The following is a 16,802-nucleotide window of genomic DNA, read 5'->3' as shown; positions in this document are numbered from 1 at the left end:
CCTGGGTTCCCCCACTCCCACCCTCTGAATGGCAAAAGCCATTGCACGCTTTGACAAGAAACGATGCTCCCATAGCGGGCTAGGGACCCGAACAAGCGCATTAGAAAGAGGCGGTGCAGAGAGAGGGTCCGGGAGCTTTTGCATAGGAGAAGAGAGGGGCGCATCGGTGGGCTTCCAATCTAGGCTACCCCCGTTTCCGCCGACTTGCTGCAAAGCCCGCCCGGAGCCGAGTGCCAACCGCCACCGGCAGCTCGCTTTAGTCCTCTCCCACCTGATGACGCGCTGTGATGAAAAACAGGAAACGGGATCTTGGGAGAGGCGGAAATTGCAGCACCAGCCGAGTTAGGAAGCCCCAGCCGGGGAAAGCGAGGAGACGCTGCATCGGGAGAGGAAGGCGCCTGGGCAGCCAGGAAGTGGGCTGGGAACAAAGTAAGTGGCAGGAGCCCGGCCAGGTGCTCCCTCGCGCCGCTCGCCTTTTGCGCCAGCCACGGGGAGGCTCCTCGGCGCAGCAAGATCCGCAAGCCGGGAGGGTCCCTGCCGCCCGCGATCCGCTTGCTCGTAGCGGGACTCGGGTCTTGGCTGGAACCGGGAGGTGCAGCCGGGCGTGGGGGCTTAAAAAATAAATAAAAATCAAGTGGGCGGGGAGGGGGTGCCTTGGCTTTGATTTCTGCGCCACGCGCAGCATGGCCATCCCGGGGATCTAACTAGGGCATCGGCGCTGCAAGGTGGGGCCCGTACCTGGAGCAGCCCAGACTGAGACTTGTGAGGGGAGGAGGAAGGAGAAGAGTCGTATAGGGAGGCAGGGAGGAAGTGGGGGCTGGGGTGCCACATGGCATCTCCGTGGCTGGCTGGGTGGGCTGCCTCGCTTTGATCGCCCTTTGTTCTTCCGTGGCGAGGAGGCAGCTGATCGAAGGGGGCTGAGCCGCTCTTGCTTCCTTGTCTGGGACGCTCATTCCCGAAGGGAGGGGAGCGACTTCCCGGCTCGCTCTTCCGCTCGCCGGGCGTGCCCGCGCCCCGTGCCTGCTCGTGGGGGCAGCATCGTGCTGGAGAAAGGACTGCCCGCCCCCCTGGGCAGTTGGCATGTACCTGGGCGCATGGATTGCAATTCAGGCTAGTGGATGTGGATGCGAAAACTGGATGGGCTTGTCTGGAGTAGGAGAATATCATTGTGTGTGGTGTGTGGTCTCGGGGGAAGGAAGTTATTTGACAGCTTCATTTTGGGGGTGCTGCTCCCCGCAAGCTTAAAGCTGGTAAGAACTCTGGCAGGGTGAACATCAAAATAACCCTTAAGTGTCTCTAGGATATGAAGCTGCCAGGTCCACCCAGCAATGCTCCATCTAGCTCAGCATGTCTACATGCCTTCCAAGGTTTCTCCAAGGCTACCTGGAGATGCTGGGGATGGAACTGGAGACCTGAGTGCAAAATAGGCACTCTGCCACCACGCTAATAGCCCTTCTCTTTGTCCTGTGATTGAACCCCACCCCCACCCACTTCTTAGCCATTAATGCAATAGGGAGATGCACATTGATTTTCCTGGAGCATTGAGGAGATGCTTATTTGTGCTTGTTAGACGCATTTCCATGTTTATAATTGCCGAAAGGCCACGGCACGTGAGCCAGTAGTTTATGGAGGCAGCAGGTCATGAGCACTGCTGCAGATCATGTGCCTGAAAACTACTGCCTAGCTGCATGTTGTGTTCATCCTACGGATGTTGATGTGTGCTGGGCCTACCCTTGTCATCCTGTGAGACAGTGTGCTTTTGGAATCCAGATAAGAGCACTGTTCAGCTGGATCCAGATACTGTCCTTTGGAAATGACTTGTAATTCTGTGGTAGTTCATTGCCTGTGATTCAGTCAGTCACACAAAATGTTACTCATGGTGCAGGCAGAAGTTGGACTCATTCATTCTGAAGTCCACATACCACTGGACTATCCAGTGTTTCAGTGAAGAGTGCTGATTGAAGATGTTTATTTCTGTTGTGGTCATTGCTTTGCCTTTTCAGCTTTGAATCTAATTGTCTATGTCCCACTGTTTTATTTCCTACCTCATTGCACTTCCTAGAGCAGGGCTGGCAAGCCTGTGCCCCACCCCCAAATGTTCCTGGGCTACAGTTTCTATCAACCCTGACCATTGGTCATGCTGGCTGGGGTTGGAGAGAGTTGGGAGCCCAACATTCGTTTGACCATAGATTCCCCCATTCCTCTTTTTCTAATCAACATGAGAAGTTGGGTCCAGACAAAATGTTATCTGATGGCCAAACCATGGTTTAGTGATCAAGACTGTATTTATATTTTACCTAACACTAGTTGGTGGCAAACCGTTTTCCTGATATTGAACTAGTGATATGAAAAGCTTCATTTGCTCAGTATTTGCATGCCAGACTGTTTTTAAAGGCACAGAGAAGCCTGTAGTCCTAAAATTAATAGATGCTGGATGTATCTGACTTTCTGACCCAAATGGCACATACAGTATATGTAGTATACCTGCAGAAATGTGGTATACAAGTCAAGAAACTCCAAATACCCATGAAAGGGAGTTTACTGACAATGGTTAATTTAAGGTATTATTTTGAGGCCTGCTCTTTGCTCACTTAGGGAGGATATGTACACAAATGCAGTAACCTTATCTTCTATAGCACAGACCTATAGGATGGGTCAGGGACGCAGGTGGCGTAGGGACGCAGGTGGCGCAGGGACGCAGGTGGCGCAGGGACGCAGGTGGCGCTGTGGGTTAAAGCCTCAGCGCCTAGGGCTTGCCGATCGAAAGGTCGGCGGTTCGAATCCCTGCGGCGGGGTGCGCTCCCGCTGCTCGGTCCCAGCGCCTGCCAACCTAGCAGTTCGAAAGCACCTCCGGGTGCAAGTAGATAAATAGGGACCGCTTACCAGCGGGAAGGTAAACGGCGTTTCTGTGTGCGGCTCTGGCTCTGGCTCTGGCTCTGGCCAGAGCAGCGATGTCACGCTGGCCACGTGACCCGGAAGTGTCTCCGGACAGCGCTGGCCCTCGGCCTCTTAAGTGAGATGGGCGCACAACCCCAGAGTCTGTCAAGACTGGCCCGTACGGGCAGGGGTACCTTTACCTTTACCTTTATAGGATGGGTAGCTAATGTGAACAAATTCTTCTGAGGCAATTGGGGTTGACTTGCTACATCACTTTTTACTTTCCTGCTGTATAAAATACACTCTCCATGCCACCCTCCTTTCTTGATTACAGTCTGGATAATTTTTTTTAATGTTTTATTATGTTTTGATATGTTGGAATCCACCCAGGGTGGCTGGGGGAACCCAGTCAGATGTGTGGGGTACAAATATAATAATGATACAGTAATAATATTCCTCTCTGGCTGCTGAAGAATCAGTAGAACAAAGTAGCCAGCGTGTCTGATTGTCTGAGTTCTCTATTCCACACCCCCTTACCCCTTTTCCAGAAATTGTGTGAGTCAGTGACTCATGGATAACGTTTCTCTCCAGCCTGGTTTGAAAGAAATTGGCCAGAACAGCAAATTGCATAGGAAATTTAAAGCCACTGAGCTGCTAACCATGTTCAGTGGAAAACTAGAAAGGTTAGAGCTGGAAAGGAAAACTCAATATCTCTTGCGTCTGCAAAAGAAGAGAGGCTGAAATGCTGTCGGTTGTGCAGTACCTCTGATCCTCTCTGAATGTTGATAACTGTATGTAATCCCAAGCGCACACTCTAAAGTGAGCCTGGCTGAATTCAGGGTGACTTACAGAGCATTGCAGCCTTATTTTTGGTCTGGTATGTTTTGTGGGGAGAGGAGCTATATGGAACTGGGGTGGTCTTCAAACTGCCTGTGTGGGCAGGCAAGAAATTGCTCCAGATGTCCACATGTCTTTAATTAATGCCCATGGCCATTTTTATCCCAGTTGAAACTCATTTATATAAAGAGAAGCTACCTTTAAAATCACCCATTTCCATAATTGCAATAAATAATAGTAGAAGCAAAAACTACCTTGTATTGCAGTAAGTGTGCAGAGGTGAGCTGGCTAAACAGTTCAGCTTGTGTCATGCCTTCTCTGAGCAGCCTCCCTTTCTGTTGCTGGTTCACAATGTGTTTCAGATGAATGAATGAATCAAACATATGCATGTTGACTCTTACCGGAATGAATTTCCTCCTTTTCCTTTGAAATGGTGCCAGTAACTATTCCTAGCTGTGGAATAATGGCAAGAGTATTCAGCTTGCAACAATGTGGGGTTAGCTAAATGTACACCCATTTAGAATTGCAGTTGTTGGCAGTATCTAACCATAGCAAAGCCATTAACCAACTTTTCATTGGGTGGAATTTATATATTTTTCCTGACAATAATAATGTGATTCTTGCAGAATTATTTTGTACTGCAAGTATGAAACCTTTTTTATTCTAATGTCACTGTTTCTTCTGAAATTTCAGATGTGGAAAGCAAGTGCAGGCCACACTATCAGTGTCAGCCAAGATGATGGTGCTGATGACTGGGAAACAGATCCTGACTTTGTGGTATGGTTAGAAACTTTCTCTAAATGCTAGCCATGCTAGTTAGAATCAGAGCAAAGCAAGTAATTTAGGGCTTGCTAAGTCATAGAATCATAGAATCATAGAGTTGGAAGAGACCACAAGGGCCATCGAGTCCAACCCCCTGCCAAGCAGGAAACACCATCAGAGCACTCCTGACATATGGTTGTCAAGCCTCTGCTTAAAGACCTCCAAAGAAGGAGACTCCACCACACTCCTTGGCAGCAAATTCCACTGTCGAACAGCTCTTACTGTCAGGAAGTTCTTCCTAATGTTTAGGTGGAATCTTAAGTCAAAGTCTGAGAGTCATCGGGAGGGACATGCTTATGTCTGTACGCAACAAATAAACGAATTTAACTGGGGGTTTTTAGCAGCTGGATGTTTCTCCTGCTGAAGGACTTGTTGGAAGAGGGCAGGATATGAAATTGAAATTAGCCAAAATGGCCAGTGACAGATGGGAAGAGGCAGGGAGGATGCAATTGTAGCATTTGCTTTCGTTACAGACCTTAAAGTCTCTTTCACCTCTGAACGCTCTGGTTCAATTGTAATTGCTGCTTAACCTGTTTCTCTTTCCTGTGTACTTTACAGAATGATGTGAGTGAAAAAGAACAGCGCTGGGGTGCTAAAACTGTGCAGGGATCTGGTCACCAAGAACACATCAAGTAAGCCACTTCTTTCATGGTCTTAAAACTGTGATTCTGGTGATAGTTTTGGCACGTTATTCCATTTCTAGAGCAGAGGTGGGGAACCTTAGGCCCTGGGAACCAAATATGGCCATTGAGCCCTCTCCATCTGGCCCTTGGGTCTCTTCCCAGCCACATCCTTCCTTCCTCAAGTGTTTTTGCCTGGCTAGAATGTGAATACTGAGCATGTCTCTTGCAGGGTGGAGTGTATGCATGTATAGAAACTAGCCTGCTGTGCAAAGCTAAAATGCATATCTGTTGCTACTCTCATTTTTGCCTCTGGCCCCACCCACCACAAATATTGCCCTGAAGGGAATGCAGTCCTCAGCCTGAAAAGAGCCTTGCTCTGGAAAAACAGCAAACAGAGGCTGTGCGCACGTAATGGGCCTCATCTTTTAACCCAGGGCTCTTAACCAAAGTTTGAAGCTGGTCAAGAATCCTTGGCTAAACAGGTAGTTAACATTAGCTGCTGATAATATCGGTGTCGAAATGCCCTTTAACTTTGGGTAAGGAATTTGCTTTAGGGAGAGACTGTGGGGGTATAAACATGTTATCTGACAGCTCACTCTTAATCTCTTAATTGTGGTTTAGATATTAATTGAATGGCATGCTCACCAGCCCACTGCTGTCACTGTGAGGGCTCATATGTTTTTATATGTTCTAAAGGGAAGTGAATAACTGCTTCCAGCTACCACCTTCATTGCTACATACAATGTCTCAGAAATAGAAGGGCAAAATTTCAGATCTTCTGCCCTAAGTCCTGTGCTTTGCAGCCATTCTTATTTCTCTGGTGAGAGTTCAACTTCAGTCTAAGGCTGGGCCTGCAGCTGGCGAAAAACATAGCCGTATGTAACTTATCTGAATGGTAACCTAATGATCAGTTTTGAAAGGTAGATAGTATTGCTGTAATTAAATCTGAAGGTTATGAAGACATCAGTACAGAATCCGTTCCGGAAGTCCATTCGACTTCCAAAATGTTTGGAAACCAAAGCATGGCTTCTGATTGGCTGCAGAAAGCTACTGCAGCCAATCGGAAGCCGTGGAAGCCCTGTTTGGATGTTCAGCTTTCAAAAATAGTTTCCAAACTGGCACACTCATTTCCACATTTGCAGTGTTCAGGAGCCAAAATGTTCGAGAACTAAGTTCGAAAATCAAGGTATGACTGTAATGGCCTTCTGCTCTAAATATTGAAAACAAATGTTTCTTGAGCATGTGACACAGTTGAGGAACCAGTTTTCCTACTTAGCTCTGGTCATTTGGTCCATGGTATGCTTCAAAACATAGTTTGGAAATTTTTGCGACAATTGCCTGTTCCTAAAGGCATGTTAGAAACATGGTGAGCCATAATAGCAGCATAGCTTCTGGCATTGTACACTGATGCTTGAAGTAGCTCCATCTCTGGAATAGTACAAAAACGCAGACTGCACTATCAGGTAAGGTGGCAGGGCAGACAGCACCTGCATGTTTATTGTTAGGAGGAACAGCGTCAGATGAACGGCCCTTTTCTGAGCAATGTCATGGGCTGTAAACAGGGTACATTCAAGCACTTCTGTTAGGGCAGTAGAAAATGGTGGCCCTTTGGATTACAGGTGACTGGGGCCATATCTGGAGTACTGTGCTTAATTTTTAGTCACCCATGGTGAAGAAGGATGAATTCAAGGTGGAAAAAAAGATGCAAAAAGGAGCTACTAAGAAGGTAGCAATAAACTAGGGAAGGTTAATTTAATTTTTTTCATAAGTAAATATTTATTAGTTTTCAAATATTCCCCCAATAATAGCCAAATTATAACAATATTAATTTGTGGGACAGATAGTTTAAAGGCAGCTCTACACAAGGTAAAGGTAAAGGTACCCCTGCCGGTACGGGCCAGTCTTGACAGACTCTGGGGTTGTGCGCCCATCTCACTTAAGAGGCCAGGGGCCAGCGCTGTCCGGAGACACTTCCGGGTCACGTGGCCAGCGTGACATCGCTGCTCTGGCGAGCCAGAGCCGCACACAGAAACGCCGTTTACCTTCCCGCTGGTAAGCGGTCCCTATTTATCTACTTGCACCCGGAGGTGCTTTCGAACTGCTAGGTTGGCAGGCGCTGGGACCGAGCAGTGGGAGCGCACCCCGCCACAGGGATTCGAACCGCCGACCTTTCGATCGGCAAGTCCTAGGCGCTGAGGCTTTAACCCACAGCGCCACCTGCGTCCCAGCTCCACACAGTGTGAGATAAATGATATGATGGGTATAGCCTGTGACTTCTTGCACTTTGGTCAGCACAAGAAATCCTATTTTTGCCCTGCAAAATCTTGGATGATTGATGAACTATCTGGACAGGATGGTGAAAGCACTGAAATATTTTGCATTTCGGATGTGTAATGCACTGCAGTATTAGCATTTGAATTTCCTTACTGCAGACTTCTCAGGCTGGATTCAGCTAATGAGTCCCATCAGCAGAAGCTGCCTTTTCTTTGCACAACAGGGCTGCCCCCCCACCCCCTATGTGCTCCCCAATATTGGCTCTGGGAGGGTTGGGTGAACCTCAAGAACAGTGCATGGAGGAAGGAGAGGAGGGATTGCTTTGTTTGGCATGCTGAAACCTTAGTACAACATTGAACTCCTCCCCTAGGTTTCTTCCTCTGTTTAAAGCAGCAAGGTATGTGTGTGCAGAGGGGTGGGGATAATGTAGAAGGATTCTGAAACGGGTATGCAAATAGTCATTTTTATTTAATCATGGGAGGAGTTGATGTAGTTTTGAAGGGAAAAAATGGCACAGGAGGCGAGAGCTAGATCAAAGTGGCATCTTTTCCTGCAATTTCTCTTGTTTTTAATTGGTTTTGTCTCAAAAAGCATTCATAAGCTGAGGGAGAATGTATCCCAAGAGCATCAGACTCTCAAGGAGAAGGAACTTCAAACAGGACCAAAAGCTTCCCATGGATATGGAGGAAAATTTGGTGTGGAACAAGACCGCATGGACAAAGTAAGTGTAGGAGATATTGCACGGCTGATGTGCTGTGTATAGGCATGATTTGCCAAACAGGGGCCTCGTCAGGCTTTCTTGGACCCTGCCTCATGCTCAAATGTCCTGTCCCTCTTTCTGCTTCTGAGTGTCTGGTGCTATTGTTGCATTCCTTTGACAGGGATCTTGGGATAGTGGAAAAGTTGGTCTGACTTGACTTGGCAATCCGTCCAGCTCTCAGTTTTGCTTTCTAATTGCAGGGAAGTGCTCCTGGGAAGGTGCTTAATATTTCCAGTACACTTTCTAAATTGAGGAAATGTCTACCTCACATACATAATTGACATTCATGCTGACTTCTCTTCCATTCATGAATCAAGCCTTTGACATCTTCTCCCTCTCTCTACAGACCCTCACTATCACTGCCCAATAACAGAGTTCTCAGGACATCCCGTGACAAGAACTAAAACAAATTCAATAACAAAACACTTAAGAGTATAAAGACAGTGGTGGTGGGGAAGTCATACTAAGAATATGAAGCTAAATTGAATTAAAAATAAATAAAAATAAAACCTCCTGCCTGGTGCTGAAATGACAGAAGGGTAATACTGCTGATAGACTTGGAAGCCGCTGAGAGGTTTAGGAGAACCCACAGGAATGAAACCCTCATGACTGCCTTCTGGGAAAGGTGATCTCAGAGGGCAAAACAAGACCATTTCTGTGCTCAAATGGGCTAGAATGACAACTGAAATTGATTGAGAATGCTGAGGGTTCTTGGCTTTAAAAGAAAAAAAGTTATTATTGATTGAGGCATAGAGGTAGTAGGAGTCTAAAATAAGAATTGCAGAAAGCTATTGGCCAGATTTGCTAAGAGATATGTTGCCTCTGTGCTTGATGAGTCAGTGTGGTGCCAGGTGGAATATACACACTGCAATACTCTAGGCCTGCATTGTGGCATGCGGTAAATGGCCTCTGATCCTTACAATTCATGAAGGAGAATTGTGGTTAGTAAAACTGAGTGTGGGTTGCAGCAACCACAAGCTCTTACCTCAGCAGACAGATGATGAAGAGGAAAATCCCCAAGTATCTTAATTCTGAACACAGGATTTGAGGAACTAGCTCTTGGGTCAAGTTGAAACTACCTCAGCTGATGAAAGAGGCTATGATTTTACTAGAACTCTCTCTTTCTCTTTAAATCTGATCTGCAGGTTGACTTATGCAAACCTAGTACAATCATTAAATTGTTTATCCCACAGTCCCAATAGATTTTGTTTCTGGTCATTGCAGTTTGGAATAGAAACCTGTTGTACCTCCTCCCGTGCTGAAAACTCTGTTACTATTTTTTTTAAAAACTCAGAAATGGCAAACTGTGCGCTAGAAAAGCTCCTGTTTGATAAGGTGCTTAGCATCTCTCCTGCTCTGCAGGAAGACAAATGTGGAGACCAAATGTGGAGGAAGTTGTTAATGCTTGATAGAGACTTTGGGAAAGGAAGAGAGTGTCTGGTGGCTTCCTGTAGGATAGCAGCACAACACAACATAGTGCACACTGAAGGCACAATTTTAGCTGAATTCTCTTGCAGTTGGAAGATGCTTTCTGGTAAAATAGCTGCCATAACTGCTGACACAGTAATGGCAGCCTTTATTTTATTTATACTTTTTCTTTGTAACAATATTTAATATACTGACGACTTGTATAGAAAAAGTAGTGTAAAGCACATATACAGTCACGGTAAGCATCAAAGAACAGAAACTGTCATAAGAATCTGACCGATCACATAAAACTTATCCAGCTGAAACAACCTATTGACATAAGTAAGTCTTTGAAAGACATCTAAAAAAATAAGAAGCAGAGATTTTTGGTGGAATTCCATCAGGAGGGCATTCCACACTGATGGGGTAGCCACACTAAATGCTTGATTTCTCATAGATACCAAGTGGGCCACATTCACACAAGGATAGTTCAAAATGAAGTTTGTAGTGGTTAAGGGCTATCCCTTTCCTGTGGCCTTCTTCCATCTCCAGACCATGATGCTCCTAGTGCATTGGCTTTTCCCCCTTTGCTATTTACAATTGAGTCTGCATATATTTTGGTAAATGGAAGTACTGACTCCTATAAGCTGAGGTAATGGAACCCCCCCCCAGTTCACTTTTAATTTGTATACCGCCTTTCTATATTGCTGTACACAAGGCAATTTACCAAGTTGAAGAAACAACAAAATATGCAACAAAGATCACACATCCTATAACAGTCCAGTCCATGAAATGAACAAATAACTCCCTGTCAGTGACTTGCTCAAGAACCTTTGCACCTATAAATACATTTTGAACTTGAAATTTAAACCTTATTTGGAAAAGTAAAAATAACAAGAAAGCTGGATTTTTACAATCATATCAGCTGAAGAGATCGTGTTCATATATATCTTGGATGGGGACCTCCAGGCCACAAGCCAGACTTGGCCCACCAGCTTCCTGCAACTGGCCCAGGAGGCTGTTTCTCTGAAACCCGGCTCACCTGATGTCATATGTGATGTCAGGTGTGAAGCATGTAGAGATGAAGCTGCACAAAGCAGGACTGAACCACCAACTTCATCACCTGATCCACAGGGAGTTCAGTCCCATCTAGTTCAGTATGACAACAGATGACTGACAAGTAGCTGGTCCCATCCACCTGTCAGAGGTGGCTTTCTGGCATGGGGGAGATAAAGATCTGGCCAAAAAGGTCCCCCACCCTCCAATATACATGGAGACAAGACTGCAATCTTTGCTTGTCTTGTACAATTTAAGTAGAAAAGGCAACCAAGGTTGAACTTTTAAAGTTATGTGTTTTCTTAGAAATACAGAGCAGCCGTGGTTTAACTTGTTTGAATAATCTTAAAAGCGCTCTTAATTGTTCATTGACGCCCTTAGCTTTCTGATGTCATTTGGCTTATACAAACTACAGTTTCCACAGGGAGGACCCAGTAACCATAGTACTTGTTCAATTTTGTGTTGAATGAATAGGTTTTTCCTTCCTCTAGGTGGAAGTTAATTGTTGCACATGTTTATATAAAATGTGTCTTTTCTTGTTCTTCTAGTCAGCTGTTGGTCATGAATATCAGTCTAAGCTTTCTCAGCACTGTTCCCAGGTGGACTCGGTGAAAGGTTTTGGTGGGAAGTTTGGTGTGCAAGTCGATAGGGTTGACCAGGTAAACGACTTCCTGTATTTCTAGAAATGCGTTTGATAGCTGCCTCCTACATTTTTATAGTGTAGGTGTTGATGTGGCTGTATTAAGATGGTTCACATGTAAATGTCATTTGGGGGTGCTTCTTCATTTAGAATACTCTTGTAATACTTTTTATTTTTATTTTATTTTTATTCAAATAATTTTCATTTTTTTTATTTCTGCAGTCTGCTGTGGGATTTGAATACCAGGGGAAAACCGAGAAACATGCTTCTCAGAAAGGTAAAGGACCCTTTAAACAAGAGGATCTTTTGTTACAAGAGACTTTCTACAGAATATCATTTGTGTTTAGTACCTAAGTATTGAGTCTATTCCTAACTATTCCTAACTGAATAGCCACTCAGATGGAAGCCTTATTAAGGCATTCATTTCCTTCACACGTCAAAATCATGTGAAGAGCGTGGCAGTATACAGTCTAGGCCTTACCCCTAACATATCAGATATCCTTCAGTAAAGTTACTGTAACTGTGACTATTGCATAAATGCCAAATATTTACTCTTTAGCATGCTTCAAACTACTCTTTTCATAGTTATAAGGGTGGCAGGGAGGTAATTATTGAAGGAGGTGCTACTAATTAGCATCATCTTCAGAATTGTTCAACTGGCATCCATGCAGTTTCTGACATTATTTCAATGTGCTTGTTTTTCAGACTACTCAAGTGGATTTGGCGGGAAATATGGAGTACAGGCTGACAGGGTCGACAAGAGCGCATTGGGATTTGACTACCAAGGGAAAACAGAGAAGCATGAATCGCAGAAAGGTTTATTACTTACATTATATTCTGTGCATTTTTTAAAATTTCAGGAGCTTGTGCTATGATGGTAAATTTGTAAAAAAAAAAATTCCCCTCTTTAAAAAATAGGGCAGCAACTCATTTTTATAGCATCAACTCAACAAATAACATTCCTTTTGTGTTTGAGAATTCTCACGGTTTAGCTAACACAGGAGTTCTCTTCAATCCAGAGTTGTCGTTAGAGGAGGTGAGAAGCTTATCTAGTAGATTTCATCGAAAATCTTAATACCTGCAGATTCTAAATTCTGAGTTCCGGCTGCAGTGGTGGAAAACCAAGAAAAAGTGTCTCTTTTCAAAAGCTTGGTAATGGGTTTCCAAAAAAATCAACCAACCAACAAACCCTTAATTGCTTGTTTGTGGAAAATGACCTCTTATTCCCAATTCTCTGGTATGGGGGGTGGGGGGGGTGTTTGCCAGGGATAAGAGGTAGTTAGGCTTTTGTTTGCATATTTTTGTTTTTGCTGCTGCTGCTCCTTTCTGCAAAACCATGAGAGGAATTATGTACTTTTATTCTCTGTGGAAGAAACCAGTCTCTTTCTGTTTCTGTTCAGTTTTTGCAGGAGGCAGTGAGAAGCTACTGCAAGCATTTGTTCTCCAGCAGGTCGTTTCTCAGGGAATAAAAAACCACTTCTCTTTTCCTTCTCCATTTTTTTTTTTTTTAAATACGGATGAACTCGATGTCTTGTGATGTGAAAGTGTCCTCTGTGGTGGTTGGGTAGTGATGGCTCTTTCACACATGCAAGTCAGCACTTGAATACTCAGTTGGAGTGATGAGCAGGAGAATGTGTGAACTGACCACTGCTAGCCAAAGAGCTATCAATAGAAAGAACTTAGTGTCTTAGTTTGCACTGCTATGATGATTTTTTTATTTCCCCCCCGTCCCATCTCCAGATTATTCCAAAGGTTTTGGTGGTAAATATGGCGTGGACAAGGAGAAAGTGGACAAAAGTGCTGTTGGCTTTGAATACCAGGGCAAAACTGAAAAACATGAATCACAGAAAGGTTTTTATTTTAAATTTTATTCCATGAAATTGTTTTGGGTTGGCCTTCTTTAAGTCTGAGCCTTTTAGTATACTTCAGTATCCCTGCATAAACGGAAGCCTTCAACTTTTAGAAGTAAAAAAATCCTCTTCCCTTTCTCTTTATTCTGTCTTTTTGTTTTGTTTATTTTGTTACTTTTATATCCTTCCTTTCCTTAGAATCAAATAAAAAAAAATCCCACTGCAGCTGACGCCTATGAAATAAATAAACCTAAAGTTGATTACTTAAGGAAGGCCTGTGTGAGAATACACAGTTGTATTAAAGTTCTGAACTAACTTCACAGCACACAAGTTCCTTCATAAGGATTGTGTTGTGTTTATGGATGTTATGGATTTTGATTTGTTTTCTTTACTGTAAACCTGTGGCTTGTGCAAACGGTGGTATATCAATCATTTCAATAAATCATCTAAATAATCTTATTTGTACAAGTATTTATATATGTCTATAAATACAGTACCTCTGTAATATATAGATATGTACAATTTAGAAGTGTAACAACCATTAAAAGCAGTATAGAACAATCATTAACATGACTAGCTACCTATGATTATTTGTTTATTTATTAAATTTATATATTGCCCTTCATCCGTAGATCTCAAGGTGGTTCATAACTTAAAAATATAAAAAAACTACAAATATATCATGTGAATACCTTGGCTCAGACAATTTATTGCATCCAGCAGGAAATCTGGATGATAGAACTAGTAACTGCTGATGTGGCAAAACACTACTATTTTTTGTTTTGTTTTTTGTTTGGTATAAACAGCTGCCTCTTAAGTTTGCACTCATAAGATTAGCAGTATTTCTTCTTGTGCATTTCTGTTTTGTGTAAATTGGACTATAGTGAATATTTGCTGAGTTCTATACAGTAGCATTCTCAAGGCACTGTGGAACCAAGTAGCAGAGTAGAAATTGCAAAATAAATGTCCTAAACATGTAGTTTTAATTCATCTCAGTTTAATGAGTCCTTATGACTGCAGCTTTGTGTACTAATATTTTCCCACCATTTAAAAAAAATCCTACTCGTACATTGAGTTGGCAAGGGAAAGAAGACCTCTAGCTACTCTCTCTTAAATATATAAATTCACTTTAAACCTCCTCCAGGACAAAAACATTATCTCGGTAACACCTTGTGTTATTTTATCTATCTAGATTATACAAAAGGTTTTGGTGGAAAGTTTGGGGTGCAGACGGACAGACAGGACAAATGTGCCCTTGGCTGGGATCACCAGGAAAAAGTACAACTGCACGAGTCTCAGAAAGGTATATACATATTTCTTGTCTGTACATATAAAGGGGTACAATGATTACCATCCTGTATACTGTACTGTATACTATACTGTTGTTGTGTTCACATAGAAGGAAGATATATGCATCACATAATCTCTAGCAAATCCAGATTTTAAACTACAGCATCCTTAACCATTGGCTGAGGCTGATGGAACTGGGAAACTTGTGAAAATATTCTTCAAATTACATGTTCGAAAATATTACATGGGTTTGCACCATTTCACTTGTATATTGTGAGGTGGAAAGGGAAATAGTAGTATGCCTGAATGCTTTCCCTTGTGAAAAATGCGTTCTGCTTTTGAAAAGATGGGTATATCAGAGAAAGATTTAACACATTCTTCTCCTTGGTGTGATTGCTGTGTATATGCAGGGGATTTTTGGCATGGGCTTTCAAACGTGTGGCATTCCAAGCTGTGATTTCTCCCAGCTGCAATCTGAAGTAAAACAGTCTTGAAACCATAAGATTTCTCAATGTGTATTTTGGTTCTGAATTGCATGATGTGTTCCTGAAAGTAGTTATGGGAGGCTACTGTTCAACGCCATGGGAGTCATCGTGTGGTGTCCTGCAGAGTTTCATCTTGTCCCCCATGCTATTTGACCTCTATATGAATCCACTGGGAGCTGTCGTCCGGAGATTTGATGTACCATCAATATGCAGATGACACCTACCTTTCTCTTTTTGTGCCACCTGAATTGGGAGAGGCAATTGCTTGGAGACAGTGATGGACTGAATCTTGGAAAGACAGAGGTGTTATGTGTTCTGAGTTCTTACACCCAGGAAGTGAGGAGATGGCCTGTCCTGGGTGGGGTTACACTCCCCTGGGAGGAGCAGGTCTGTTCCTGGATTCAGCACTGTTTGTTACTGGAGGCTCAGGCAAGCTTAGAGGCTAGAAGAGCCTTTTTCAGATCCTGCTGGTTCACCAGCCTTAGCCCCTTTGGGGCAAAAATGGCCTGGCCATTATACTCCACGATTGGTAACTTCCAGATTGGATTATTGCAATGTGCTGTAAATGGGGCTGCCTTTGAAGACAACTCAGAAACTTAAATTGGTCGAAAATACAGTGGCCAGATTACTGGCTCTGGCTCCATTTAGATAGCACATAACTCCTGTTTTAAAACAGCTGCACTGGTTACCATTTTGTTTCTGGCTCCAAGATACTCACATTAGTGTTTAAAGACCTAAATGACTCAGCCTCTAGATACCTGAAAGACCATCTCCTTCCCTACTGGACCCCCTTGAGCTCTAAGATTGGTAGAGGGGGGCACTCTTGTTTGTTCCACTACCCTCAGATGCTATGGGGAGGGGGTGGCCCAGGAAAGAAAATTCTCTCTGGCAGCCCCTAAGCTGTCTGTGGTTCTCCATCCCAATAGAAGTGTCTGGCAACTTCTTTATTTAGCTTCTGTAATACTTGAGATGCATATTTTTAGGACCCACCTTACTTTTGTGATTTTTTTATTTTTTGTGATTGTAAGTTGTTTTAATCTGTTTTTTTAACATTGTGTTTTAATTGTTGCAACCTGCCCTGGTACCTTAGGGTTAAGGGCAGGTAATAAATTAATACTTTATTTTTTTTAAATGGGGGCTTTTTAATAGTGTTTGTTTTTTGGTTCGTCCATGTTGTATCTAAATATGTTTCTCTTCCTCCTGTCCTTCTCCTTCTCTCCTCTTGCTTCTTTTTCCTCGTGATATAACCTGGATTTCTCAGACTATAAGAGTGGTTTCGGAGGGAAATTCGGTGTTCAAACAGAGAGGCAGGACTCCTCAGCTGTGGGGTTTGACTACAAGGAGAAACTAGCGAAGCACGAATCGCAGCAAGGCATAGTTTCTAGTTGTAACTTACCCAGTGCAGCCATTTCTACCACAGACTTAAGTTGCTCTCTTTAAAAGCCCTGCACCTCCCTCGGGCAGTTTCACGGCAACATTTCTTTCTCTCTGAATCATATCATCCCAATACATCGCTGCAATCTTTAGTTGAATGTTTTAAAGCTAATGGCAGCCATTCTTCATTATTATGATTTTTGGCAAGTGCGCTTCAGGTCAGTCGTCTGCAATAGTATTGCTTGAGTGTGGACTCTATGATATATAAGGAGTGGACCTCTTCCATGCCTTGTGTGGTTCTTGATTCTGGCCTACAGAGCCTGAGTCTTTGCCATAGCAAGGTTGCTTCTGTTCAGGAAATGTCACAAGTGATACCCACTTGTGAACAACACGTCCTTGTTATGGCTTCCGTCATAACAAGAAGCCAACATTTTAGGTTTATGCTGAAATTGATAATACTGCTTAAAAATGCAGACATCAATATAAAATATGCCCTGATTTGGCTGT

At 43.5% G+C, this 16,802-nt stretch overlaps 2 protein-coding genes across 3 annotated transcripts in view; both read left to right on the top strand.

Annotated features, from left to right (window-relative positions):
* Positions 1 to 5,168, top strand: part of PPFIA1 (PTPRF interacting protein alpha 1) — a 63,621-nt gene extending 58,453 nt beyond the window's left edge. Inside the window, exons 31-32 of the transcript XR_013842580.1 lie at positions 4,408 to 4,491; positions 5,095 to 5,168. The gene's annotated coding sequence lies outside the window, so the exon portion shown is untranslated. The remainder of the gene's footprint in view (positions 1 to 4,407; positions 4,492 to 5,094) is intronic.
* Positions 296 to 16,802, top strand: part of CTTN (cortactin) — a 29,378-nt gene continuing 12,871 nt past the window's right edge. Inside the window, exons 1-10 of one of the 2 annotated variants that reach the window (XM_079968175.1) lie at positions 354 to 429; positions 4,408 to 4,491; positions 5,095 to 5,168; positions 8,025 to 8,154; positions 11,205 to 11,315; positions 11,519 to 11,573; positions 12,002 to 12,112; positions 13,037 to 13,147; positions 14,339 to 14,449; positions 16,183 to 16,293. In XM_079968175.1, coding sequence (XP_079824301.1) covers positions 4,408 to 4,491; positions 5,095 to 5,168; positions 8,025 to 8,154; positions 11,205 to 11,315; positions 11,519 to 11,573; positions 12,002 to 12,112; positions 13,037 to 13,147; positions 14,339 to 14,449; positions 16,183 to 16,293 — 898 coding nt within the window. In that variant the 5' untranslated portion in view covers positions 354 to 429. Of the gene's footprint in view, positions 430 to 4,407; positions 4,492 to 5,094; positions 5,169 to 8,024; positions 8,155 to 11,204; positions 11,316 to 11,518; positions 11,574 to 12,001; positions 12,113 to 13,036; positions 13,148 to 14,338; positions 14,450 to 16,182; positions 16,294 to 16,802 lie in introns of both variants that reach the window. The other variant, XM_079968174.1, reaches the window with a different exon arrangement.

The sequence above is a fragment of the Podarcis cretensis genome (assembly GCF_951804945.1).
Source record: "Podarcis cretensis genome assembly, chromosome: 1".
Taxonomy (NCBI): domain Eukaryota; kingdom Metazoa; phylum Chordata; class Lepidosauria; order Squamata; family Lacertidae; genus Podarcis; species Podarcis cretensis.
Note: the sequence above shows the minus strand (reverse complement) of the source record. Positions and strands in the feature narration are given on the sequence as shown.